Here is a 26057-nt window from a genome sequence, read left to right as displayed (position 1 = left end):
CAGCACCTCCCTGCGCAGCGTGTGCCAATACCTCACCATCCTCTCTGAGAAGAAATTTTTCATGTGAGCACACAGAGATAAGAGCTTGTCAAGAAATCTCCAGAGGCTCAGCTTGTCTTTTACTCATGGGATATCCCCCAATTTCAAGGGATGCACTGATGCAAGGCATGGATGTCACCAAACTGGACAGAAGGGCTCTCAGCAGCACTGACTGCCCAGTGTTTGTCTTGGGGCTTTAGGTCTCAGCTTCATTTCATGTGGAAAGCATGTAGCCTTGCCATCAAATTCATCTGTACTGCAAATGTGCATTTGTCAGCAACAGTGTCTACCTCCTGGGAGCTTGTCCTCCACTGGGATCACAGGTATGTGGAGGGAGCCACACCTTACCAGCTTTCTTGTACCCAAGAACTAGTGGGAACCTGGACACAGGAAAAGAAGCTGGCAGTCTATGTGGGGTCAGCACAGGACAAACAACATTCCTTTCCCTACCCCCCAGCAGCACAACTGGAAGGCATGGGCTTGCTGTGCTTCCCCAGCAGGTGTCCCTTCACACTTTCCCTGATATATTTTAGGCTGGAGAAAAGCATGAGATATCAGAGGGAAAGATATTAGGAAAATGTAGATTTAAGAGATTTTGTTTATATGAAAGCATGAAACCAATCATTCAATGTCACCAGAATATAGCTGAAAATGTTACAAGACTGTTGTTGGCCTCTGATATATGGGAGATGCTGCTGCAGGGAACCAGGATCAGTACCAGAAGCAGTCTCAAACACCCCAACTTAAGTGAAAGCATTACAATCAGGTTCAAATCCTACATCATGCAGACCTCACAGCAATACTCAGGGTGGATGTTTGTTACTAAAGTCAGCATGCAAAATGGATCCAACCTTGCTTTATGTGGGCTAGCTGGATGTTTGGGTCCTGAGCTGAGCCTTGCAAACCACTTGCCACATATATTATCTATCTCTCTTTGCCAGCACCACTGTTATAAGATCACGTGCTGCAGACTGGGGCCAGAGTTTCCAGGGTAAAGCATGCAGGATGGTCCACAGGACAGTGGTTCCCAAGCAAGAAGGTTCACGCTGCCTGTATTGGAGGGAAGTGTATGGAAGTCAGGCGCAAGAAAGCCAATGCATAAAAAAAATCCCCGACAGTCACAGTTGGAGTCATCTCACATTCTTTCAGCAGGCAGGGACGTGCAAGGCTTCCTCCCTAAGGGGGTTGGGGGAAATTCATTGCAAATGGGTGCCCAGCCAAGGAACCATCCCCTCCCATCAGCAGCAACCACAGCCAAATAGATTAAAAAATCCAGGTGAGAAGCCTGGAGAAGATTCACAGAAAGCGTACAATGTGTCAAAAATCCTGGGGAATTAAAATTCCCACAAGAGAGCAGGCTAGAGCTGGAAGTGAAGTGAGACTGAAGGAAAGTTTTCTCCTCGTTTTCAGCTTGGATGAATATCTCCTCGTTTTCAGCTGAGCTGGGGGTAGCTCAGCTAGTCATGTCCTCCCTCAACAAAGCTGATACTGGGCTCTCTTCATAAGTCCCAAACCTACTCCTCAGCCAATGTCTGCAGAACTGTAGCATGGCAGCTCATCTCTGCTTCATTCTGGAGTGGAAGAGAGCCCCCAAATCTTCCTGAAAAATTAGCAGCAGCAAGGCATCTCCACAAAGCCAGGTGGCTGCCGTATGTCTTGATAGAGGGAAAGGAGCTGGAAGGGGTTGAGCAGCTTTGCTCTCTTCCATGGTGCCACATCTGTTGGAAGAACATTCACAGTGCATCCTGCCCTACACATTTGTTACACAAACACAGCAGCAATAAGGGCCTCTCATACCAAAGGCTACTGTGGCCAGGACAGCTAATCTCACAGTTAAGGGGTTAAATAAACGCTACACACAAGGGACAGGTAAGTTACCTGGTGATGGGAAGGTGTTGGATGGATGGGGAAAGCAAAGTGGCCTGGCCATGACTTTCTTCCCCGAGGCCTTGGAGGTGAATTGGGGATTTTCCATTTCATTAACTTTACAAGGGGTAATTCCAGCATTCAGCATCATCTCTGTGAACAGCCCCATCCTAGCTCTCTCATCCTTGCACAAATGAGCAGCTACAAGGCTGCAGTTCAAGACAGGAAGGCAATGCTGTATTAGCACCTGTAATAGGCCGGTGACAATGTGTTTCTCACAGCAGAAAATACAGCTTATACAGCCATGATTTTTGTTGTAAAATGGATGTCAAAACACACATGAATTTGAAAGCCCCTTGTGGTTCTTCCTCACAAAGGAGAGTTATATGTACTGCTCTGACTCCCAGGAAGAATAAAGCCAGCCTGCCCACTCTGGTGATCAGAGTAGGGACAAAGGATCATCCTACATGTGCAGAAACCAACTCAAGTACATTTTGCTCATGAGAAACATGCACACAAAGGCAGGAGTTTATTAGTCCACAGACTTACCATACAAAAAAAGTCCTCCTTTAGAGGAGTAGGCTCCCAGCTTTGCCTGCTCACAAATTAGTGCTCGGGGTACTAACCATGTCTTACATTGATCAGAGCACAGGATAGGAAATGAACACATGTTCACAGCCAAGATTCAAGCCTCTCACATTTTAATGGGGCTGTGTACCTTTCACTGCAAGGCAATCGGGAGCCCTCAGCCACCTCTGAGACATGTCCAAGGTCAGAGCAGCTGCAGCAGTTTTAATGTGTGTGAGAGGGAGACAGGCTCAGCAGAGGCCAAGTACTGGCAGCACAGCCAGTCCTCCAGTTCCACGCTCCGCTCCGTGTCCACAGCCCTCTCCGCAAACTTCATCATCAGCAGGGCACGCTTCATGTCCACCCAGTTCTGAAGCACCTGGTGGAGGGCTTCCTCGTGGCTGAGGGGCTGTTCAGTCAGGTCCTTCCGTGGCCCCCACAGCAAGCACTGCAGCATCCGCTTGGCCTCGGTGATCCGCACGCGCTTGATGGGATCTGCCTCCAGAAGCAGGTGGGCCAGCTGCTGGAGCCCCCGGGAGTAAATGGACAGGCTGGGCAGAGAAGGGAGGTCCTCAGGGCTGTACTCTTGCTCCTTGAGGTGCACCTTCTCCTCAAAGGGGTTGGGCTGGTGCAGGAGCTCATAGATGAGAATTCCAGTCTGAAACTCATCAAACTTCTTGTACTGAGAAGCTGACACAATCTCCGGGGCCAGCCGGGCCTGGCTCTTCTTCAGTTTGGAGTCTCCAGATCCTGGCTTCTGTTTAGCTTTCAAAAAATTGCTGATGATGAGGCGGGGCAAATTTCTGTCATCTCTGGCCTTCGCACAGCTCATTGGGGGCTTGCAGGGGACAAGAAGAAGGTTCTCCAGGCACAGGTCCCGATGGATGATGCCGTGCTCTTTTAGATGCTCCAGGCCATTGCAGAGCTGGAGGAGCAAGAAGCAAACCCGACGTTCGTACATCTCAGGTTTGGCTTGGTGCAGTGCCACCGAGTCCCTCACGAAGTCGGCGGTGGTCTGGCTTGGCACCTCGCGGGTGATGACCACCACACAGTCATGCTCACTGGTGGTGCGGGAGGGACGGAGGCCATCCCCAGACATGCTCTTCCCCACACTGGAGGCCAGCAACATGCTGGAGGGGACAGAGGCCACAAAATGCCCACAGTCTTGCTGAATGTTGAAGTGGACCGGCACTGGGGGGCTGCAGTACGAAGCAGCCGCCTTGGACTCTTGGGTTTTACATATCTGTGAGGAGAGACCAAAAGAGATGTCTTATCTGTCAGCACTTTCTTCCCACTGCACCCTTCTCTGGTTCTGCATCCTGGAGTTCCTTTCACATCCTCCTCAAACACTTCACTTCCTTGCTTCAGTAATTACCCTGATCAATGGCTGAAGAAAACCAGTAACAAACTATACTCATCAGCACAGGGGAAAAAAAAAAGCTCCAGAGGAAAGTGGGAGAAAGTAGGAGCAAACAACAGATTTAGAAATAACTGATAAAGCTCCAAACTCAAGGGGAAAAACAAACAAACAAACAAACAAAACCCCACAAAACATTTTCTAGTCTAAATTTCCTTAAACTAATGTGACTCTGTCTTCACTTCATTTTGTATTTGAGCATTAAAGACTAAGCAAACTCCAAACCAGTCTTATTATGGGAGTATCCATTAACTTATGGGGCCTTCTGGCATTTCTATTATACTTTTTTTTCCCCCTTTTATTTAGGGATATATTTATATCTTACCCACAGGAATCAACAACAGGCTGAAACACAGCATAAAAGGTTTCAAACCCTGGAGCGTGCCACTGCCAGTCACGGCATGCGTGCAAAATCAGACAAGAAATCAATTTTGCCTCTGAGTTAAAATAAATTCAATAATAGAGAGGAGCTAGGGAAGCAGGCTGCTTTTGTATTCCACTAGCAGCAGTTCGAATCCAGGCGTTTGCAGGTAATTCACTCAGATGAGATGATAGTGTGGAGATAGAGCATTTCAAGCTCCTATTGTCCTTTCTCTTCTAAACAAAAATACTCTGCTACATGCTTATTTTGTGGAAAGATAATCTCTGGAGAGCTGGACAGACTGCAGATTGGGTCACAGCAAGCCCAAATGTTTCCAATGGCAGAGGAAGCTTTCCATATCCTTGCTGCTCAAATTTGCTTGTTCCTCCTGCACATGGGTAAGACTCATAAGGCTTAGGACAAGGGAAAGAGGAATCCTCAGGAGAATAAATGCAACCAGATAGGGTCAGGGAGATCCTCCCCAGTCAGCTGATCTTCATGACTTTCACTTGCACCAGAGGCATCCTCCATGCAGCAAGACCAAGTAAGAGCCTGAGGCTGGATTAGTCATTCATCTTTAAGCAGAGAAAGAAGCCAAGGAGTAGAGTGTATCTTGACTTAATTCCTCTGAAGACATTTCATGTAACCTTGGGTCCTTCCAGCTAATTTAGATGTATCCATGCCTGCCTTTGCACAGACCAAACTCTGGCTCTGGCTGCACAAGTCAGGTCCTCTACCCGTCATGAGTTATCCAAATCTAATTTTAACTACAGGTCTGTGATTTCTTACATGTCCAAAAATCTGTACCACAAGCCAGGAGGAGCAGTTAGAAATCAGCCAACGGTAAAGCTTTACAAGTATTCTCTATTTCATCTACCAAAAAGAAGGTGGCCCACTGGAACACTGCAGATGTGCGAGTGCACACGCATAAGCACATATGTAACTTCACTTAATGCTGGCTCAGAGCACTGCCCTGTTGGACCGGTTTTGGCTTTATTGCAGTGCTCTGCAGCATAGCAAGAGCACAGGGAGACAAGCACAGACCCATTAAGAGACTAAAATGTGGTGTTTCTGCCTTGGCAGTAATTCATCCACTACAGCAGTAGAGCTTAGCTTCTGAACCCCCCCAGGCACAGCAGGCAAGATGGAAGGTCTGCGTGTACCACAGGGGATCACGCATTGAAAAGGAACATGCCACTTCACCATGCAGTTCTCAGGTTTCTGCAGGAAATTTTCCATGGATTAGGAATAACGTGTAAGAAAAGCTGCTGCTCTGAGCGTTGGACTAGTAGCAAGCCCCCATCCAACTCTACTCTGGTTATTTGGAGCCCTCCTGTTGGGTTGACCCTACTTTCTTTGAAAAAAATCAACTGGCTTTAAAGCTATCACTTAGCTAAAACACCCCCTTGGGGGCTGTACTAGTGAAAACAGTTCAGAAGAAATTTTTCTGCTTGCTTAATGCATCTCTAGCATTGCTTTTTTGGGGAATTATTTTAGGTCTTTAAAAGCAATACGAAGAGGAAGCAGCAATGAACTTCCCCTAGGCTTAAGTCCAAATAGAAATTAAAGGCTCAGTATTCCAGCAGTAACTTGGGTCAAGAACACTGAATCCATGAAATGTACATGAAGTTTATTGATCTAGGTTTCAGAGAGCTTGACCATGGCACCTCAAGTTTCCATTTCAAATGTAGATTCTATACAGTGACAGGAATGTATGTATTTCAGGCAAGCCCGACCTTACACAGCATGTCTAGGTCAGCCTTGTCTTGTTTAATTGAGACCTGAAAAATCTTAAAGCCTGTAGTTTCAAGATCATGCAAGCACTCACACAGTTTCTGGATCAAACCTTTCACTTAAAAGGCAGGGAGAGGGAAAATGGATGTATTTGATAGCTTTTAAGCAGCTTCTGTTGTCAAAGGTGAACAATGCTAACTTTACAACATAGCATTTGCACAAAGTTTTTTTTAGAGAGAAACAGGTTGTGTTGTAAACCCCAGCAGTCTGAAGAAGTAGGCACCCAGCTGACATTTGTTACAACAAAAACCTACATCTCCAAATCAACTCTTTCAAGGTGTGAAGGAAGACTAGCAATCTTGGGAGGGGTTTTCATTTGCCAAACTTCAGCTATGAGAATGATGAACCTGAAGAAAACAGGCCAGCAAATTCTGGTGATGATTCTTAAATCTGTATTGCTAATTCTGCTCTTTCATTTGGTACCCAATGGAAAGGAACCCAGAAATTCAGTCCCAGCTCTGCTATTGACCAGGTTGAATGGGGCCCTGATCTAGTATTAAATGTGGAGGATGGCAGTGCTGCATACAGCATGGGGGTTGGTGTTTGATGAGTCCTTGAGGTCCCTTCCAACCCAAGCCATTCTACGATTCTGTGGGATGCAGAGCCTGCAGCTCTTTGCCCAGGCTTACCTTTGTCACCGCCTTACCTTCACAGCATAGGTGGTGGAAGGGTCCTTGGAGCAGGTGGCACAGTAGTAGATTGCATCCCCTGAGTCACAGCAGGGCTTGTTGCACGTCAGCTTGAAAAGCGACCAGTTGTTCTCATTGAAGTGCAGCTCATTCTTTTGCTCCCGCATGAAGCAATCCTCACACTTTGCGACCAGGCGGCGTAAGGACTCAGCATAGAGGGCCCCCAGCTTGGCATATACCCCCTCCTTGCTGTCAATATTGCTCAGGAGGTTGTGGAGCTGGAGGCTGGAGCCTGATGATACCTGGCTGGACATGCTGAGCTGCGAGGAAGAACGGGACTGGAGGTTTCTACTGGGGACGCAGGTCCCTGTGTTCTTGCTGGTGGCTGAGCCCCAGTAGCCATTTCCTTTGGAGCCTTTCTCCAGGGACTCTGAGGAGGAGAAGATGCTGGGGTGACCTCTGAGACTGGCCGGGTGGAGGAAAGGAGAGTCCTCGTGGAGGCAGACGTTGCTCTCAGAATGGCTGACGTTCAGCCTGGGGCAAGCAGTACCAGCTGCTCTGCCTGAAGACCCCTGTCCCCCAAAAAAGCCATCTGGGGAGGACACTGTCCTGCTCACTGTCTTTTTCTGAGGCAGAGGAGGCGGGCGGCTTGAGACAGAAGAGAGACTGTCATCACCGGAGGCAGGAGGGAAGGGGACAGGGGGAAAGGCCAGGATTTCAGCTGGAGGGGGTGAGTGGTTTGGCTCAGACGAGTGTCCTAGGAGACAGCAAAGTACAGGGTTTCATCCACGGTGGAGAGCACGGACCCCTCTCCGTGTACCTGCCATCCCTACAAGCTACCTCCACCAGTACCCAACAGGCAATTCTCATCACCTGCAAAGCTACACCATAGGGGTTGGGTCTTTAATCTGGTTTAATACAGCAGCTCTGAAAAGCAGGATGCAACCAGCTAGCTAAAGAAATGGTCTGCCTGCAGATCAGAAATTGCTTTCCTATGAACTGCATGCACGATAGCAAAAAGCTGGTAGAGGATAAATATTTAAGCTGTGACATCATACAGAAGGAGGTAAGAATGAAGATCTCAGGGATTCTTGTTGGACAGCAATCTCTCAAGCAAAGCCTGTTTCACCTGGGAGCTGCCACCCAGTGCCTCAGCAGCATGGCATGATAAGAGTGACTCATGCAACACACAGCTCTGGTTTAAACATGAGCAGAGCAGCCCAACAAGGATATTGAACACGTCTTCCTGCCTTACACTGGGTAAGGGTCATTGTATGGGGTTTGGCAAGCTCCACTCTTCTGAAGAAATCTGGCCTCCCCACTGTCTGTCCCCAGCTTACATCAGACCTCCCTGCTCAGAGGGCAACCAGCCCCACTGCATACCACAAAACCCTTTCAGCTCCCTACAGCATTTACACAAGTACAGGAACGCTCATTCAGGCAGCTGTAGCTGTTGCCTTTCTACCTGGCTGGAGACAAGTAATATGGATGCAGAAGAGGAAAAAAGTGGAAAAAGGATGATTGACACTGAAATAAAGACCAAGACTTTCAGGTCAGGGAGACAGAAAAAAATACAGAGTCCCTGCCTGGTCCGCAGGAAAGATCCCCTCTATCAAAAAACTGGCAGAACTGCAGACGAGGCATTCAGCAGAGCATGTCTTGCCACTTCCACTCCAAGGGGCTTTAACAGAAGATGCAGCTAAGAGGAATTCTTCAGCATGCAGTCCAAGAGTAACACAATCACCAGGATATGCAGTCAGATTCCCACTTCAAGAGGTAGGATTCATTTGATAGAAACTTACGGAACAAGCAGCATTACTGGAACCTCTGGCAACCAGTTCACATGCACACCCACAAACGCCAAATTGCTCTCGCCTCTTTTTTATGTGCTGCTGGGCTCTGCCCTAAGCATAGGTTAACAACTGAAAGCCTTCCATAACTTTCCGTACTGCGCTCTGCACCTTCAGGGTAGAGTCCTTCCTTCTGCAGCAAAGGGCTTGAACACCGCCCCATATTTTAACATCTGACAGCATAGCCAATTAATGCGGGCTCACCTCACACAATGGCTGACTGCATAACAACTGCTTGCTTACATCAGCAAGAGGAAAAAATTACATACAGGTTACTCAGTTTAAAGCACAGCCTTCCTGAGTTGAGTTTAAAGTCGCCTCTGCTAGTGGAGGCAGAGAAATCCTCTTGTCTTGTGTAAGTTTTGACTGCAAATTGCTCCTGTGCCCTGCAAGTAAAGATCTGACGCATGCGAGTTCTCCTTCCCCATGTACAATTTCCTGGCAGTCTCACTCTCAGAGTCCAAGATAGAAGTGGAAAAATTGACTTTCCAGAGCTCCGACTCTTAATTTTATAGCTACACGCTGTTGCTCTTGGAAAGACAGAACTTCCACTACATGAAGGCTGCTTTTGCAAAAAGGAAATACTTTCTGAGCTGCCAAACATGTTAGCACATGTCTAAGTTACACACTTATGAAGAAAGTGACTTCATATTAGTATTTTTTAATTTCAGTTAAACAAGTGCAGGCAGATTTTCCCCCTTCAAGAAACAACTGGGAACACAATGAGAGGGAGAGATCAACTACTAGCACAAGAGTCTGGTACTTTTCAAATCCTTTAAGGACTGTCCATGAATGCAACTTTGGGCAATGTATGGAGCACAACCAAGACAAACAGAACTGCTTTCAGACAGGGGCTTCATCCAGACAAGAGGAGAATCACAGGACAAACAGATTTGGCTCTGACCAAATGAAAGAGGAGAAAACCATGATGTTGATCTGGCTCTGCCACATTCATCTTAAGTGTATCAAGAAGCAGGAGGGTGAAATAATGACTTCTAGTTTTGTCAGGGGAGTTTCAGATTGGATATTAGGAAAAATTTATTCTCAGAAAGAGTAGTGAGGCACTCGCACAGGCTGCCCAGGGTGATGGTGGAGTCACCACCCCTGGAGGTGTTCAAGAAATGTGGAGATGAGGCATTGAGGGACATGGTTAGTGGGCATAGTGGGGATGGGGTGACGGTTGGACTTAGTGGTCTCTTCCAAACTTAATGATTCTATGACTCGATACAGTGGTTTGCTAGGAGAATTAGGTTATGGGATCCCTGTGATCGCTGCTTTGCAAATGCTGCTCCAGCAGTGGTACTCAGTATAGGGCAATCCCTCCTCAGTGCTAATGCTACTTCTCTACCCTGCAGCCACTTACTGCCATCGCTGCCGGCCTGAGTGTCAGAGTTGAGGCTGTCGGAGGAGCCAGCTGTGAAGCTGACGTGGACGCTCCTGAAAGGTGGGCTCAGGCTCTCAGCAGAGCTGTTGCTGGCCCTCTCCAACTCAGCGTTATTTGGGTTCATCTTCAGAGCATGCCTAGGGAGAGTAAACAGAGAGGTCAGGAGACAGCCAAAGACATGATGCATACACTTTTGCATGGAGAATCAAGCTGAGAGTGGCCTCAGCTTGATCTCTGCACACCCATACTGACACGCTATTACCTTGTGCACTTTTCCTCTTCTTGCTCTAGAACTTGGGGATTGTATCCCACTGACACTGAGCAAGCTATAGCCCTGCAAAGCACCAGTCCCCATGAGAAACCCGCTGCGTTTGAGCAGAGAGAGACCCATTGGGGTGACAGCACCCAACCCTGGTCTGCATCTTCTTTTTCCTAGTGTGGTCCTGAATCATATCCCATTTTGGCCATTGCCACTGGGAAGTGGGGACCCACCATTATTTGCCCTTGGTAAAACTCAGTGGAAAGGCAAAGCATCACTTCTCCCATTTTACAGAAGGACTGGGCATCAGAATCCAGCTCCTACTTGGCAGAGGCAAGAGGATAAGGAAGTTCCATCACTGGCAATCATCATCTCCTTGGTGCATCGTTGTAACGATTGACATCTTCCAAAAAAGAATGACCTCTGCAGAAAACAAGAGCATGCCAAACCCAGGACCTACCATGCAATTTTTAAATGTAAGGCCCACTTCCATCTAAAGGTCATACAACTTCCATCTAAAAGAAATAAATACATAAACCATAAGCTGTCCTTATGTCCTGCCAGAGTCACAGTTCAAACGATCAATTGTAGGCAAGCAGGATACAGAACGTGATAAAGAGTTTCCCCTGCATTTTCTTCATTTTTTCTTCTCTGGAAAACAACAGGAGGTGTTGAAATCAAACACCCCATCTTTGGTACAGTTCAGACTCTACGGCCAGTAAACAAAGGCTATTTGCCCCCCCCCCCCCCCTTTTTTTTTTTTAAATAAAACTGCTAATCTACTGATAAAACTCAACAGATTGTTGAATGAGAACATATAAAGGCTGCTGGAAGATTTGCAAAAAAGAAAAACAGCTTCCACCAGCTATCTTGCTGGAAGGTATCTGGCGTTTCCTAATCAGAGCTGAATGGCTGCTGAGAAAGACAAACAAAAGGCATACATGGCTGTTCTTGTGACACATTGTTCACACACACACACACACACAGTCCCTCCTCTTCCTCAAGCCAAGCCGATGCCACAAGTGTTTTACGGTTAAGAAACATTTTGCCCTATGTCCAGACAAAGCACTTACTCTTATGTCCACACAACCACATGGAGAGCAGCACGTAGGAGAAGCCCGGAAGAAACTTCTGCCAGACTTCCTCACTTGCCCGAGCAGCCTCATTCTAAAAATACTCAGGGACTGATCAAAATGAGGCTGTGAAAACCACCCCAGGTACAGCTTGGTGGAGCCACTGCTCTTGATCTTGCGCCGGTGATGAGTTTACCACACACACTCGGTCACTGCAGCCAGCCTCTGCGGGATGGTTTGCAAAACTTCACACACATCACACAAGGCAGGTTAAAAGGAAAAAGTAAAAAGAGCAAGCAAGAGATGCACTGAGATTTTTAGCTCTGTTGCTGGCAACCAGCTGGTCTCAAATTCTTTTTTTTTTTTTTTTTTTTTTTTAAATAAAACTATACATATACATATATACACACACACATATATACACACATACATATGGATACGTAAACTATTCAAAATCATCCCATAACTGCATTGCTCAGAAGCTCAGTTTTTAGTAACATGGGGAAATAGATGGAGGGGTACCCACCCACGCAGTTGAGAATCAAGGAAGCATTTGAATCCATGAAAAAAGAAAGATTTTAGGAGAGAGCTGGCCTTGATTTGCACAGATGAGACGCTTTCTAACACGTTCCTCCTCCCATCCACACACAGCACACACGCACACAAAAGAAAAGTTGATGCATTTCAGTTTCTGTCCCATCACTTAAGCACAGATCCACGGCGCTGCCTTACCATTCCCGCACTCAGGCAGTGATGAGACTTTGCTCAGCGGTGCAAGGTCCGCCGCGCGCAGCCGCACCTATTCCTCCCAGCAACCTGGGCACAACACGGCCGCCTCCAGCACCCTCCTGGCTGCATGTTTGCCGAGCCCAGCGCTGAAGTCATACGTACAGAGAGCCCCATTTCCTTTCTGTACGGCTGTGACTTATGTAAAATGCAGTTCCTGAATAGGCACACCGAAATAGAAATTGCTCGCCGCTTAAGCGACATCCTGCTCTTGTTTCAGATGCTACAGCAGGCCAGCTTATACTGCCTGGAAATATTCTAGTTTCACATCTCCCTCCTTTCCTAGGAGCTGCTCAACATGCAGCCTGCAGCACGCCCAGGTTAAATACTGATCACTGTACCAAAGAACTACTGACAGTGCTTGCTGTGGCCAAACTGTCCCATTTCAATAAAATTAGCTGAGCTATTGCTCACTGTAACAGCCTACAGGATCCCAATTTACAGCTAACCCCAACTTCCTCTCCTTCCTAGTGTTCATTCATATCAAGGGCATAGGTTAGTGCTCTCTCTCTTGCCTTTTCCATCTAAAGATATTGAAAATAAAGAGCAGGATCTAATTTTAAACACTACAGCCCGTGCCTAATTTACCTCCATTTCCCAAATCTGTGCTCAGCACCTTAAGTGGTAGCTTCAAGAGCAGCACCCTCAAGCCAGAGTGCATAAAGAGCAGGTCACAAAAGAGTCAGCTCTCAATCTAATAATCTAACAAGACAGGATTTCCAGCTTTCCTAATTACTCTGGCAGCTTCAAACACACTAGAATTATTCAACATCCTCCACACACGACATCCTGGCATACTCAGGCAACCCCTCCGATTCCCTATTCCCTAGTTTTTGCATCCTGGACAGCAGCACTATAACATGCTATCTCAGTACATCTCAAGCTCATTTGTCTTTCCATTGGTGGTGGATTTCATGACGTGCCAAGCTGCACACATTTACTGCCTGAGGTGAGCATGTTCTTCAAAGTCCAGAAGGTACCTAAAGCACTGCCCTTTGAAGGTGGCACTAATTACTATGAAAACAGCAGTGCCGTTTCCTTTGTTTTAGAGACACATAAAATAGATTAACAGTCAAGGTTTATATGCTGGAAGGAACCATTAGGATCATTTTGCATAAACCTCTGCATAACATAGGCATAAATTTCAACAAAGACTCATCCCTTGTGCAGAATAAGTGAATGCCACAATTTTATCACCAAAGGACATTTAAACCATCACTGCACATTGAAGTCCTGAGGATCCTAGTTCTCCTGGTGAGCCCTTTCCATAGCCAACTACCCTTCCAGCTCTTGGAAGAAGGCCAGCTGCCATTTTCCTTTTCCAATCTCTTTCCTTTTGTAGTTTGACTCATTTTCTATTCAGTTTCAAGCTTTAAATATCTGTAATCTTTCAAACAAGAACTGTATGAAGAAACAGAAGGATGAAATAGGTACAGGTGAGCTTACAGCAAACCTGGAGTCTCATCAGTGCCTTGCACTGTTTTTTCCTCCTTTTCATTGTTAGAGCAAAAAGGAACCAAAAAAAAGACAATTTTAACATGCTGCGTATTCTCTTCTTTCTCAAATTTGAAATACATGTACATTTTCTTTAATCAATTCAGTTTAGTCAAGAAAGTCAATAATATTGAACTGTTACAGCTTAAGACCTAGGAGGAAAAAAGATGGTTACACACCTTTCCTGAAACTGCACTCAGCCTACCCTGGCCTCATCTACACTCATCTGGTGAAGGGACCTTCACAGCTGTCCCACCAGAGGATGTCTTGGGCTGGCACATCCTGTGTCTGTGAGGGACTATATCACAACCATAACAGTGGTGGCTCTTCCATTATGGAAAAGCACATGCCCACATGCTGCCCAGGCCTAGGAGAGTAGAAACGTGTCTCACAGTCACCATATATGCAAGATCTCCTTCCTCCTCAGGCACGTCGCCCAAGAATGCCAGAGATGTTCCACCAGCACCAGGCAAGTCCTACCATGAGTTAAAGCTGCCAGTAATGGCTGCACAGGTAACACAATCCTGCTATGGTGGTTTTAACTAGCTGTGCACGTAGGCATCCCTCCCGCTGACACACACAAGTAACAACTCCCTGGATCCTGCATCAACACACTCAGAGAAGGCAAGCTGGAGATGAAAACAAGAGCATGCTCAAAGCAAACAAACAAAACAGCTGGCTGTGTTTGCATGGCTTGTGAAACCCACCATTGCGATCGTATCACTCCTTAGGCCACAGGGCCACGCAGGGCCTCGGTAACCAGGGAGTGGTGCTCTTTGAGTAAGGCATCCCAAGGCTCAGCTGCAAGCATCAAGGTTTTGGGAGGCAGCTGCATGTAGCACAACGCATTGCCTACAGCAATGGGGATAAGAGCAATGCCAGCACCTTCCTCAACCAGATGGCATGTTCCATAGCTCCACAAAAGATGCTGGCCATACATTCCACACATACCCTGTCCTCACTTTCCCTGTCCTCTTTCTAGCACACAGATGCTTTCAAGATGACTCAGAATCTACTGTTAAAGTTGATGTGGCCTGGGCCTGAAACAGCCCTTCCAAGGAGAAGAAAATGCTCCACACCCACCAGGACAGATCACAATTCCTAGCACATCAAGTGGATGGCGCTGCTGGGGTGTGAACCACTGACTGTCAGGGCCATCATCCTTCTGGCCTGCCTGGTGACCTTTGCTCTGCAGGGAAAAATCAGGTGCTAAAGGACTGTCAGCAGGTGAGTTGGCATTTTCTAGGTGATCACTCAACAGCATCACATCATCCCAGCTCTACTGGACCTGAGAATCTCACAAGGCAAGCACAACCCCAAGCACAGGCTGATAGAGGGCACCCAGTGGCAGCAACTGTGAAATAAGGTTCATAGGATCAGAGCTAAAGAAGATCTCAGCGCCATCGCTGATTCTAAAGGCAATAAAGCTCATCTGCGTGCTCACATGTTTGTGGACCTTTTCTTTCCCCTCAAGCTTCATCAAGCACCATGTAGCATTACAGCAGAAAAACCAGCACTAAGAACTAAAGCCTATTTCTCGTCTTGTCCCCTTCTCTTAAGAAACCCAATCTGTTCACTACTTAGCCATTTTAAACCATTTGAAAAGGCTTTGTTAAAAGGAAATTCAAACCAATTTAAAGTTCTCTCTGTTAGCCAGACCTTGAAAATCTGGTACGAGAACAGGGCAATGGATGCACCAACCCTAACATTGTCACAGCCTAAAGGATGCTGCTGACCACAAACAACCCTGACTGCAGGCCCCATCAGCAAGTTCTCCAAATGCTCAACTTTTAAACCAAGGAGCTGGAGTCAAATCCACTGTGCACTGCACAGTTTCAGGAAACAAAACTGAATTACGCAATAAAGCAAATGCAGAACACCTGCGGAATGTGAAATATCCCAGTCCCCTGTGATCAGACAGCCTAATTCATTAATTGTACAGAAAGGAATTTTTTTTTTTATTATTCCCTGGGTGCTTTTTTTTTGTTGTCGTTGTTTTGTTTTGTTTTAATACAACTGTGGAAGCTGAATACACACAAGTATCAGAAGTCTGCTATATTAATTACTTAGCAGAGTGACTTCCTTCCCAGATGGACAGCTTTCCTGCACATTTTGTGGTGCCTGATGTCACCTTGCCCACAAGCCTGAATCCCAGGAGAGCTCCAGCAAAGGGAAGGCTCCCTGAAGCCAGGTGGCTCCACACATCATAAGCACATGGTAGACAACTCCAATTACTTGCTTGCAGGGGAGCCCTCCCTAGGAAAGTACAGCTTCAAGTGTTAACCTTTAAAGCAAAAAAGATGTTAGAGCCAAATTGAAAACTAGGATTTCAGAGGCCCTTGCTATGAGCACCAAGGAAGCTGCCCATTGCCACCTACAAGATGAGCTTGTAACCTCAGGTTTTAGGTTGCAGTCAATACTAAGGATTTCTGCTGAGACAGAACAAAACTGATGTGGGAAGCAGTGGAGGGGTCCAATGCATGGACCTTTATCTCACTTGAGTATTGTGACCCAGAGCAGCCATTTACAGACAAGAAAAACCAGGGTTTGCAAATATCTGACAGTTTTTCAGCTATGCCGTCATCTCCTATACTCCTGAAAATCCACCTCAGAAAGGGAAGAAAAAAGAACAATAATCGCCTACCAGTCAACCAAGCCCTACAGAAATCATTGCAATTGCAAAAGCTTAACAGTCACACACACGCTCACGGGGCTGTACCTGGACTGCTTTTTTGGTGGCGGCGGTGGTGGTGGGGCAAACTCCACCCCATTGCTCTTGTCCTTAGGGAAGTCAAAGGAGAAAGATAATGACTTGCTGATCCCAGCCTGACTCTCCAGCACTGGGCAGTCTTCCACAAGATCAGCGCCAGCTCTTCCATTCTCAGCTCCCACTGCCCATGGGTGGGTTGAGAGCTCCTGCTCTTCCTCTTCTTCCTCCTCTTCCTCTTCCTCTATCCGGCACTGCTTGGCCCATGTAGGGGTGTAGTATTTCTGCCTCCTGTCATAGGGTGAGCCTGCCAGGCTTCTGCTGGACTCTTCCACAGAAATCCCATTAACGTGAGTGCATGGAGAAGAAGATGTCCTGAAGGTACCTGTATCCGCACAGCTCCTTGGCAGCTGAGCCCCAGCTCCATCCTGACTACTAGTGTCACCAAGCTTTGTCACAGAGGAACTGACTGGGGATACATGGCTCTCCTCACTGCCCTGCTGGCTGTTTTTGGACATCTTTGGGGGGATGGCTGGGCTCTCCATAACTGTGTTTTTGGTAGGAGCTGCCAAGTGAAACCTTGGGCCATTTTCACTTCCAGATGCTTGAAAAATCTCTCCAGGCTCAACAGTGGGTGATGAAGTCCCAAAATCAGGGTGGGAAGCAGGGCTGACACATGGCCATTGAACGCCCACAGCAGAGTCAGGGCTGCTGAGAAATATTGTCTTGTGGTCATCCTCCGTGTGTGCGGCCATAATCGTTATCTTTGCTGCCACTTGGGCTGTGGAGTCCTGGTGCTCCTTTTCAGCACCCAGCAGCCAGCTCCCTTCCCTCCACGTGCCATCGGCCTGCTCCTTGCCACCGGCCAGCTTCTCCGCATCCACACATCCACCAACCCCTTTCAGCTGGGCTTTCTTCCTCTTGGTGCTCTCAGCATAGATGGGATCCCCACGGGCCGGCTCAGTGAGGCGGGCACGCTGCGGCTCCACCAAGGCCTGCTGGGGAGCGTTCAGTCCCTCAGGCCTGGAGCCTCCATCCAGGTCTCTGGAGAGAAGTAAGTCATCCTTCTCCCGGCACGGCGCAGAGGCAGCCATCTTGCTGCTGCTCTCAGGGAGGGCAGCAGTGTCAGACTGACGGGTCGGCTTTTTACTCTCTGCACACAAGGTGTAGGGGAGCAGATCACTCCGCTCCTTCGCTATGCAGAAGGCCACATTCACAGCCCTGCGCTCCTCCTCACTGAACTTTGCCGCCCTGCCACTCAGCCTGGAGAGCTCCACAGTATCCCTCTGCCTCCAGCCACGGGGAGCCAGGCTCTCTCTGTGGGACTCTGCAATCGAACAGTACTCTCCCCCTTCCCCTTCGACACCAGAGCAGAGGCGGCCACAGTCACCCTCTGGGGGTGAAAGGTTTCTGCCAGAGCTCACAACACCTCTGTCCCCCAGATTAGGGCAGAGGGGCCGATGTGACAGGGCAGACTTTTCCTTGGCTCTTTCCTCTTGCTTCCCCACCTCGCCCACCAGCACCAAGCTATGGATGGATACGTTCCTCTCCACGTGGCTCTCCAGGCCACGCAGGCCCACCATGGAATAGCTGGGCGTGCAGCAGGACAGGCAGTCGCGTGGTGGGCTGTGCAGGAAGGGTTTTCTCACGCCGCTGGCTCCAAACCCATCAAGGCAGATCCGCTGTGAGTCGCCTGACTTCAGAAGGAGATGTTTACCGGAAACCATTCCCCAGCCGACCTGCGCAGGCCAAAGAGACAAGCGTGCTATCAGCACAGCAAAATGAAAGAGAAAGCAACACAAGAAAAAGAACCAAAGGAAAGTTTACCAGCATTCGCAGCCTGTTCTGTGCCGTGCTCACCCCACTGATGTCTCTTGTGAGGCTTTCCTACTTGTCCTGCTTCCCGCACAACTTGCATTACCAACAATGGCAATGCACTGGAAAAAGGCATCCTCCTTTCTCTTTGTACGGGTTCACTGCCAGAAACATGTCCAACCTGTCATCCTGTCTGTGAGTCACCATGCAATTAAAGATTCAGAGAGGGAAGGAGTATTTGCACTTTCCTCTGCTATTTTCGCTTCATTTCACACCGCTGCTCCAGAGCCAAATTCTCCGGAGCACAGACACTATAGACTGTCATAGATTTTCCTGTGACAGCAGCTTGGTGACACCCAGCAGGAGGGACTGGGGAGTAGAAGGAGGAACATATCTGAAATCTCTTCACCTGAGAGAGATTTACACCAATTGGGTCTCACAGCATTGCTTCCCAGAAGTGAGGGAAAAAATTCACTGAAGTTCCTCTGCCTCAAGACTGTCGGACGTAACTCAGCTCAGTTCTTAAGATGGAAAGCCAAGGAAAAAAACAAGAAGATCATACTGGATGTGTAGTACCTGCCAACCCGTGGCCAGGCTGCAGCAGCCCTGTTCCTCCATATCACTAGCTATCCACGAGGCAGTCAGGCTATGGTTTCTGGGACACCAGGCTCTGCGCATGGCCTGAGAGCGGAAGATTCTGAGGCAGGAGGGGACCATTCCCACACCTCACATGTGCCTCCTGCAGTGACACTCAGCTGTAGCCCAAGGACTTACTTCCAGTAGTTTTTTTCTAGGAAAGTAACTAACCCACGTGCTCATTTAAGTTCCTATGCATGTTTTTAAGCTCCTTTGCACTCACAAGCAATGTTTAATTCCGCTTTAGCCAAAGATAATTTGGGAAACCAACACAGCTCTATAAACCTGAGTCAAGAGCAAAAGGAAAAGCAGTGAGAATGAAACGGTTTTATCAGATCCTCCTAGTGTTCCTGAGCGGAGGTAGAGTAATGGGAAGTCATGCTTTGACTGGATTAATCATTACCTGTGACAGATCTGAATTCATATTCACATCCGCCCACGTGTCAGAAACATCTGAGTTGATCATAGTTGGCTTCACAGCAATGGTTGGCTTGGAGAACACAGAGGTATTTACGCCTTCGTCTTCCAACGCTGGGCTCTCGGGCTTGCTCCTACCTCCATTCGGGAGCACGCCGCATGCTCCCACGTCTGGGGGTGTTTGCAGCCGATGGGAACTCTTTGGGTTGAAGCAGTTTTTACAGGAGCCAGGCTTCCACACGTGTTCCACAAAGTCACTGCACGCAGACATCTTCAAATCCTGGAGGCTCAGAGCAAGAGCCCAACGCGTCTTCTACACTGTCCTCCGCTGTTCATTTTGCAGTTGCTTTTAAGGTCACCAAGTTATCTGGAAAGGCACAGCACTGCCTGGTTAGTTTCAGTATCCACAAAACAGAAAGAAAAAAAGAAATGGAATGATCTTTAATAGGACAGGTGATAATTACACTCATTCTGCCTTCGTCACAAAGGCTCATTGTTTACAAGGCTTTCTTCACAGCTTAGCTAAAGCCCACACAATCACTTAAAAAGCCTCAACTTCTAAGCATAACTCTGCAAGAGAGAAGACATCAAACAAGCAGCATTCCTACATGATTTAATTCCCTGTTTAATGAGCATGCAGAACCAGCCTCACGCAAGGCTTAGATCAAGGGGAAGGGGAAGAGGTCTTGGAAGAGCTGCTCACAGCCTTGCAGAGCAGAGCCAGGTGGGAAAGGTTTCCTTCCCAAAGTGACATCCTCTCTCTGGAAAAAAGCATGGAGATAAAATCATAGAATCATTAAGGTTGGAAAAGGCTTCTAAGACCATCAAGCACAACCGCCAACGCACCCCCACCATGCCCACTAACTGCCCCTCAGTGGTACAGGGACCAGAGTCGGTGACTGTAACCAAGGGGACTGACAACAACTGTCCTTCATCCAGAAGCACCACTGTGGTTCCTGCAGCTGCACACAAAGGCTTCTCTCCCAGCCAGACGAGCAGCAGGGCTGGGGCTGGCACTGATTGCAGCAAGTGCCTGGCAGAAAGCTCGCATCCGCTCTGCCAGGAGCCACAAATAACAGTGTCAGCTTGCTGAAACGATTCATTGTCTGCAAAAGGAGAAGCGCTTTGCTCTTGGATTACTTACAGACAAGGATGCCTTCCCATCTTCCTTCCCCAGGAGGAAATGCCCCAGGAGGAAGACATTCCTGCATTCCTGTGCCCCCTCCCTTCACGGCCAGATCTGATTGCACTCAGTCAGTAGCTATCTACAGCTAACAACTTTGGAGATACTTCAGAGATGACTCCCACAGAGCTCAGTGGATTAGAGAAGAAAAGATCAGAAAACGCAACTGGACCAGAAAAACTGCAGCTGGCTGCTGTGAGTGCCCTGCCACAGAAGCACCCCGTGTCGCTCTGGGGTTCTTCCCTGCATCACCAACCTCAGGGCACCAGCTCCTAGCCAGCAAGCTGGTGCTTGCAAATCAACCAAACCAAGATTCCTCCAAGGGTCTCCAAGGGCACGTGCACTTTCCATCCCTGAACCAACAGCACCAACGTAAATCTTACCACCTGACCCTGCCAGGCTCTCACCATGCAGACACAACACTATGGCTACAGACAACTTTGCACCTGTACACCTTCAGAACCAGATGCACTTCTGTCACACTTTGATCCTCTCTGGATACAGCACGGGCACTTGGCTCCCAGATGGAAAGGGGGGAGAGCCAGTAAGAGCTCAGGGGGGACAAAGCAAATGGGAGAGATGCTGGCCCAAAAGCATCAGCTGAATCCAGTTGGCTCCCTTGTTAAGGGCGCTCCTACTGCTTAAGGTACCTGCAGGCTGATGCTGTCAGGCAGGCTGATAAATTGACAAAAAGGAAATCAATGAGATTCACAAATCAGATAGGAGGATGTCTCACTCTTTACAGAGAAGAGACTGTTTTAGACAGGTTTTTCCGTAGATTTCACAGACTCCAATCACTTTTAGACACACACCCAACACCTCATGCTTCTACAAAATTCACATTATTTGCCAGGGAAGAACAATGACAACAAAACCCCACATCTTTTTAAACATGACCGCACTCTCACTTCGTTTCCTTTCAGATGCAGCAAGCAGCAACCAGCCCTCCATCAAGCCGGGGATTGCCTTCAGATGTGGGCTGCTCACCAAGTCAGGGGGCAATGATCCAAGCGCCCCATTATTCATTTTATCCACCCGACCGAGAAAAGAAAAATTAACGTGCTACGATGCAGGGATGCTGAACGCCGGGAAGGAAGCCGGGAAGTTCGCAGCTCTAATGGCTCCTGCATCACCCGAAGGTAGTTAGCAAGTGTCCTGATGGGAGCTAGCAATGGGGGAGGGAAAAAAGAAAAAAAGCAAAAAAAAAAGCAAAAAAAAAAAAAAAAAAGCACCACACAAAGGAAAGGCAGGGAGCGGAGTCGGGGAAAACCCCTCATTCCCGGCCCACAGCCGGCGCTGCGCCGCTCAGCCCGGGATCCCCTTCCCGCAGCCGAAGCAACGTTCCCAGTCGGCGGGCAGCAGGAGTCCGGCGCGGCTCGGATGCGCCCCGCAGGGTTTCATCGGAGCGAGGATGCTCCGGCCACGAGGCCCCCCCAGGCGCCGACCTGCCCGAAGTTTCCCGAGAGGACGCTTCGCCCCCACCCCCCAGACTCCATCGAGGTCTCCCCGAGCCCGGCTTTGTCCCGGCGCTGCCCGCCCCCGGCCCCGCCGCGCTCACCGCGCTCCGCTCCGCACTGCCGCCGCCGGGCGACTGCGAGCGCTGCTCCGCGTGGGCCGGGGGTAGCGGCCGCCCCGCCCCGATCCGCCCCACCTCACCCCACCCCACCCCGCCGGGAGGCAGCGGGAGCGGAGCTCCGCAGCCCACCGCCGCCTCCGTGCTGTGCGGTTGTGAGCGTTTCAGCAATTCGGGATCTGAGGAGTGGGGCTGCAGGGAAAGGAAAAGCCTCCCCGCACAGCTCGGGGCTCTCCATGCTCTGCTTCTTCCAGATCCACATGTGATCGGTTACTAAAACAGCCCAGAAACGCCACATTAAAAGAATCGCAGGAAAACACGGGATTCCTCCGCTTCGCTTGCCACATTGCTATAAAGAAGTCTGCCCAACACACCTCCCACTTCGCCTTTCAAGCAAAGCACTCATTTGCTCACCACCAATTCACTGCATCTCTTTGCAGTGCCAGTGCACTCACTCAAATGAGTGCATTCACTCTAATCATGACTGAAACCTTCTTTCTAGCCACGTTTCATCTGTGCAAAGGGAAAGTCACCCTGGAAAGTCATCAGCACCACCTGGGTTGCACACCTGAGGACACAGGTGCCTCAATCACAAAGGTTTTCAACTGGACCCTTGTTGCAAGTCAATGGAGCTGGAGCATTCCAGAGCTGCCAGGAGCCTGTGTGCTCACTGCCAGTTTCCCTGGCAGCTCCCTGGGTCTGGCTGGCCCATCCATCCACAGCTGGAGATTGCCATAGAAAATGACAGAGTCCCCATCTCTGGGGTAGACTGTCCTGAGATGTCCACCCCAGGTGGAAAATCCTTTCCCATGCCAGAGGCTTTGGGGTTATAGATTAGTGAAAATTCATTTTTTCCAGTGAAGTCATAGATTCATTAAGGTTGGAAAAGACCTCTAGGTTCACCAAGTCCCCACCATGCCCACTGACCACATCCCTCAGTGCCACATCTCCATGGTTCCTCATCACCTCCAGGAATGGTAACACCACCACCTCCCTGGGCAGCCTGTGCCACTGCATCACCTCTTTTCGAGAAGTGTTCCCTAATATCCAATTTGAATCTCCCTGAGGGCAACTTGAGGCCATTCTTTCTCATTCTAAAGTCATTTTCTTCTTATGTCCAAAGACAAGGAAAACAGTGCACCCTCACATTTTCAGAAAACTACTGTTGCTCAAGGACTGAAATCAACGATGACAGCTTTTTGGGTGGCTGTAATCTCCCATGATTTTTTTCAATACAGCGTTCAGTGTTGTTCATGATGGCATTTTATCAATGGCCAAGAATTGCAATATTGAGGCACGTATACTTGGAACTGGCCTTTCTGTGCACCCTGTACCTTCTCCCACTCCATTTTTTCTGTTTGCCATGCCCCTTTTTGCAAGCTCCCACGCAGCATTTCTCCTCTCCCTTTCTTGCAGAGGTGTGTGGGCTGACCCATTCCCAAGGTTTCTCCTTGGCCCTATGGATGTTCCATCTCGTAGGAAGAATGTACCCTGGGACCAGGGTACGTAGGTACCAGGATCCAAAAAAGTCCTAAAATCCAAACCCCTATAAAAACGATCAGCCTTATTAGCCTAACCCTAATGTAGTCTCAGAACCATGGGAATGAATCACTGACCACATCTGGAGGTTCACAGTGTAGACAGGGACCATCTACCTTATAGAATCTCAACCACTAACAAAATCCCATGCAGAACCGACAGCCCCGTGCCCATTCACGACTGGCACAGTGATGCCTTTGCTTGGGGGGCTGCAGCAAAGGGGGGCTGTTTTCTCCCTGCCGAAGAGCAACAGTGGCTGCTAAGAAATCACAGATAATGGCCCTTTTGATGGATGCTCAGCTTGTGCTTTTGGGATGCAGCAGTCGTGGAGGGGCTGGGAAGGGGGAGGCAGTGCAGAGGCGTATGACAGTGCTGATAACAAGTGGGCTTTGTGTGTTGTGCTCAGGGCACCCGCAGCTGCCCCGGCCTCCTCTCCCACCCGAGGTAGAAGAAGAGCACTTCATCTGCAAACAGCCAAGCCGCCAACCGGCTGTGTCCTCCATGCCACTCACAGCTGCTATTCAAGTGGGTGACAAAGGGAGCACCGGTCCCCCCGAACCTAGTTAAACCCCACTTCCACAGGAGAGGGAAGGATGAACCACACTGGGGAGCAAGAGCAGGCGTGCATGCAGGTGCTGAAAGCTGGCAGCCAAACAAAGGGAGATCCTGGGGGCAGATACGGGTGCGTGCAGGCTGAGGTGCTCAGCAGCACGGCTGTCTGGGAGCAAGAGCAAAGGCGAACATATAGGGGGTAAAGGAGCCAAACTGTACTTGATGGGAAGAAGAAGCACCAGCGATGAGGCACAGCTGCTTTGTTTATCCCCAGGATCCCACAGTTGGGGAATAATGGGTGCAGCAAAGCTGATGAATTGCCCTCGATCGTCCTCAGGCCATATGCTGGGCACCTCCCGAGCAGTTTATTGGGCAGCCAACCCACCAGGCTCTTCCCAGCCCCATCACAGAGCTGCCTCATCCCCCATGCTCTGAATTTTGGGCGGTGCTGTGTGGAGCCGGCAGTTGGACTTGATGGTCCTTGTGGCTCCCTTACAACTTGGGATATTCTATGATTCTGTGATGATCCCAGCGATACTCAAAGAGCATTACTAGGTCTGGAGAGCCATTGCCATGGAAGGAACAGACACGGGGTGCTGCAGGAGAGCAGTTTCTTGTCTCTCTCCAATATGACTTGTTTTTTCTCTTGCTCCCCGGTGGTGTTTGGTGTTCACAGGCACTGGGAAACATTCACTTCTTGCACGCCTTCCAATGGAGCGTGGGAAAAGCTCTCACCCGAAGCAAAAAAACACGGGAATTTGCTTTCAAGTCTATTCTTCTCACTCCCTTTCTCTCCAAGTGAAAAGCCCTGAGCTGGCTTTTTTCTTTGCAAGGCAAGTTTTCTGGCCAAGGCAAACCACTGTTTGTCTCTCATGCTGTCAGCAGGGTGACAGGCATCGACGCAGGCTGTGTGCACCTTCCTCTCCTTTGAAATGAAGGAAATGGCACAATTCAGCTTCAGTGGGAAGAAATCAGGGGATGCACGGAGCCATTGGTGCTCATGCAGGTAAAGAAGCAACCAGAGGCTCCCAGCACAGTTTTTCCTGTGTGAACCTCCTTCCATGAGAGGTGCCTTAGGTGAGCAGCTGCAGAGACGGCCAGATGGAGCTGGTGGAGGTGTTTGCTTTCTCTGCCTTCCCCCCCACGCCCTCTTAATTGTTTGCACGTCAAGAAGTGACTTGCCGTATTGCAGCCTCCTAAAGGGAGGCTGATGTTCAACTCCTAACCCGAAACTGCCTCTCGGGGAGGCAGCAGCACCCACCTCCCTCTGTTCTCACGTCCCCTCCCCACTGAGCGGCATCTCGCCCTCCCTTCACTGCGCTCTGTGTTAATGAGCGCAGAGAAAAACAGCGCAGAGCTGCCATTCAGGGCCTCTCTCAGACACCAAAGCATCTCCGTGCATTAATAATCCCTTTCAAAAGCCCCTTCCCTGCATGCATTCCCCCCTCTCTCACCCTTTTCAGGAGCAACTGCGATTCATCTGAGGTGTGAAACAGCACGGTAAAATTTTAATGCAGCCTGAACATGAGATGTGAGAGAGCTCAAATGCCTTTTAAGCAGCCTGTCTGTCTCCAGCAACTGCTTTGAAGGTAAGATCACTTCAGCACCACTCAAAAAGCTTCAAAGAGAATATTTGGGACTGATTTTGACGTGACTAGGGGATGGCAGCAAGCCTACAAACACACTTCCCCCAAAAGATGAGCAGCAGCCTGAGGTGATCCATGGCATGCGCTATGTATGGCCTGAGCTATGGGGGTTGGCACCTATCGGATTCCCACAGAGTGCTGTGACCCGTGGCCAGAGCCCTGGTTACATTGCATGCCAGCGATGTGCCCCCAGCCATGGGCTGGAAAGCAGAGGAGAGTTCCTGGTGCCCAGGGTGCCTGCATTGATAGGAGAAGTATGAAAATAAGGCAGAACACTGGGGTTAGCCCAAACAGAAAGAGACGCTGATAGCATGCAAGGACTGATTCCTCTATGGCCAGGATGGGTAAATAAAAGAGGGATGAAAAACAACATCCCCAAAAGTGGGGCTAGGAGATGAATGAACAGGATGAAGCTGAAGGATCCGAAGAGGCACTTTGCTCTCCCTATTAGCTCCGCTAACAACAGTCCC

At 49.0% G+C, this 26057-nt stretch overlaps 1 protein-coding gene across 5 annotated transcripts; it reads right to left on the bottom strand.

Annotated features, from left to right (window-relative positions):
- Positions 1–478: 478 nt before the first annotated feature.
- On the bottom strand, positions 479–22614 carry PRAG1 (PEAK1 related, kinase-activating pseudokinase 1). 5 transcript variants are annotated; one of them, XM_048941819.1, is made up of 7 exons: positions 19798–21258; positions 19559–19664; positions 19081–19461; positions 16239–17965; positions 9887–10044; positions 6691–7430; positions 479–3715 (listed from the first exon to the last, which is right to left on the bottom strand). In XM_048941819.1, exons 3-7 carry the CDS (start codon positions 19363–19365, stop codon positions 2678–2680), a joined length of 3948 nt encoding a protein of 1315 aa, XP_048797776.1. In that variant the 5' UTR covers positions 19366–19461; positions 19559–19664; positions 19798–21258; the 3' UTR covers positions 479–2677. The 5 variants fall into 5 exon arrangements, with proteins under 5 accessions (XP_048797776.1, XP_048797775.1, XP_048797774.1 ...); XM_048941818.1 differs by lacking the exons at positions 19559–19664; positions 19798–21258 and adding an exon at positions 22225–22614; XM_048941817.1 differs by lacking the exons at positions 19559–19664; positions 19798–21258 and adding an exon at positions 21836–21904.
- Positions 22615–26057: the final 3443 nt, after the last annotated feature.

Source organism: Lagopus muta, chromosome 4 (assembly GCF_023343835.1).
Source record: "Lagopus muta isolate bLagMut1 chromosome 4, bLagMut1 primary, whole genome shotgun sequence".
NCBI classification, from domain to species: Eukaryota; Metazoa; Chordata; class Aves; order Galliformes; family Phasianidae; genus Lagopus; species Lagopus muta.
The sequence above is the reverse complement of the archived record's forward strand: the minus strand, read 5'-3'. Positions and strand labels throughout refer to the sequence as shown.

Coding starts and splice junctions, on each gene's coding strand:
- PRAG1 (XM_048941818.1), bottom strand. CDS start 19,365: ATGTCTGCGTGCAGTGACTTTGTGGAACACGTGTGGAAGCCTGGCTCC. Junction 17,966..19,080: donor TGAATTCAGATCTGTCACAG/GTAATGATTAAT, acceptor TGGCCTGCGCAG/GTCGGCTGGGGAATGGTTTC. Junction 7,431..9,886: donor TCAGGCCGGCAGCGATGGCA/GTAAGTGGCTGC, acceptor GCTGTCTCCTAG/GACACTCGTCTGAGCCAAAC.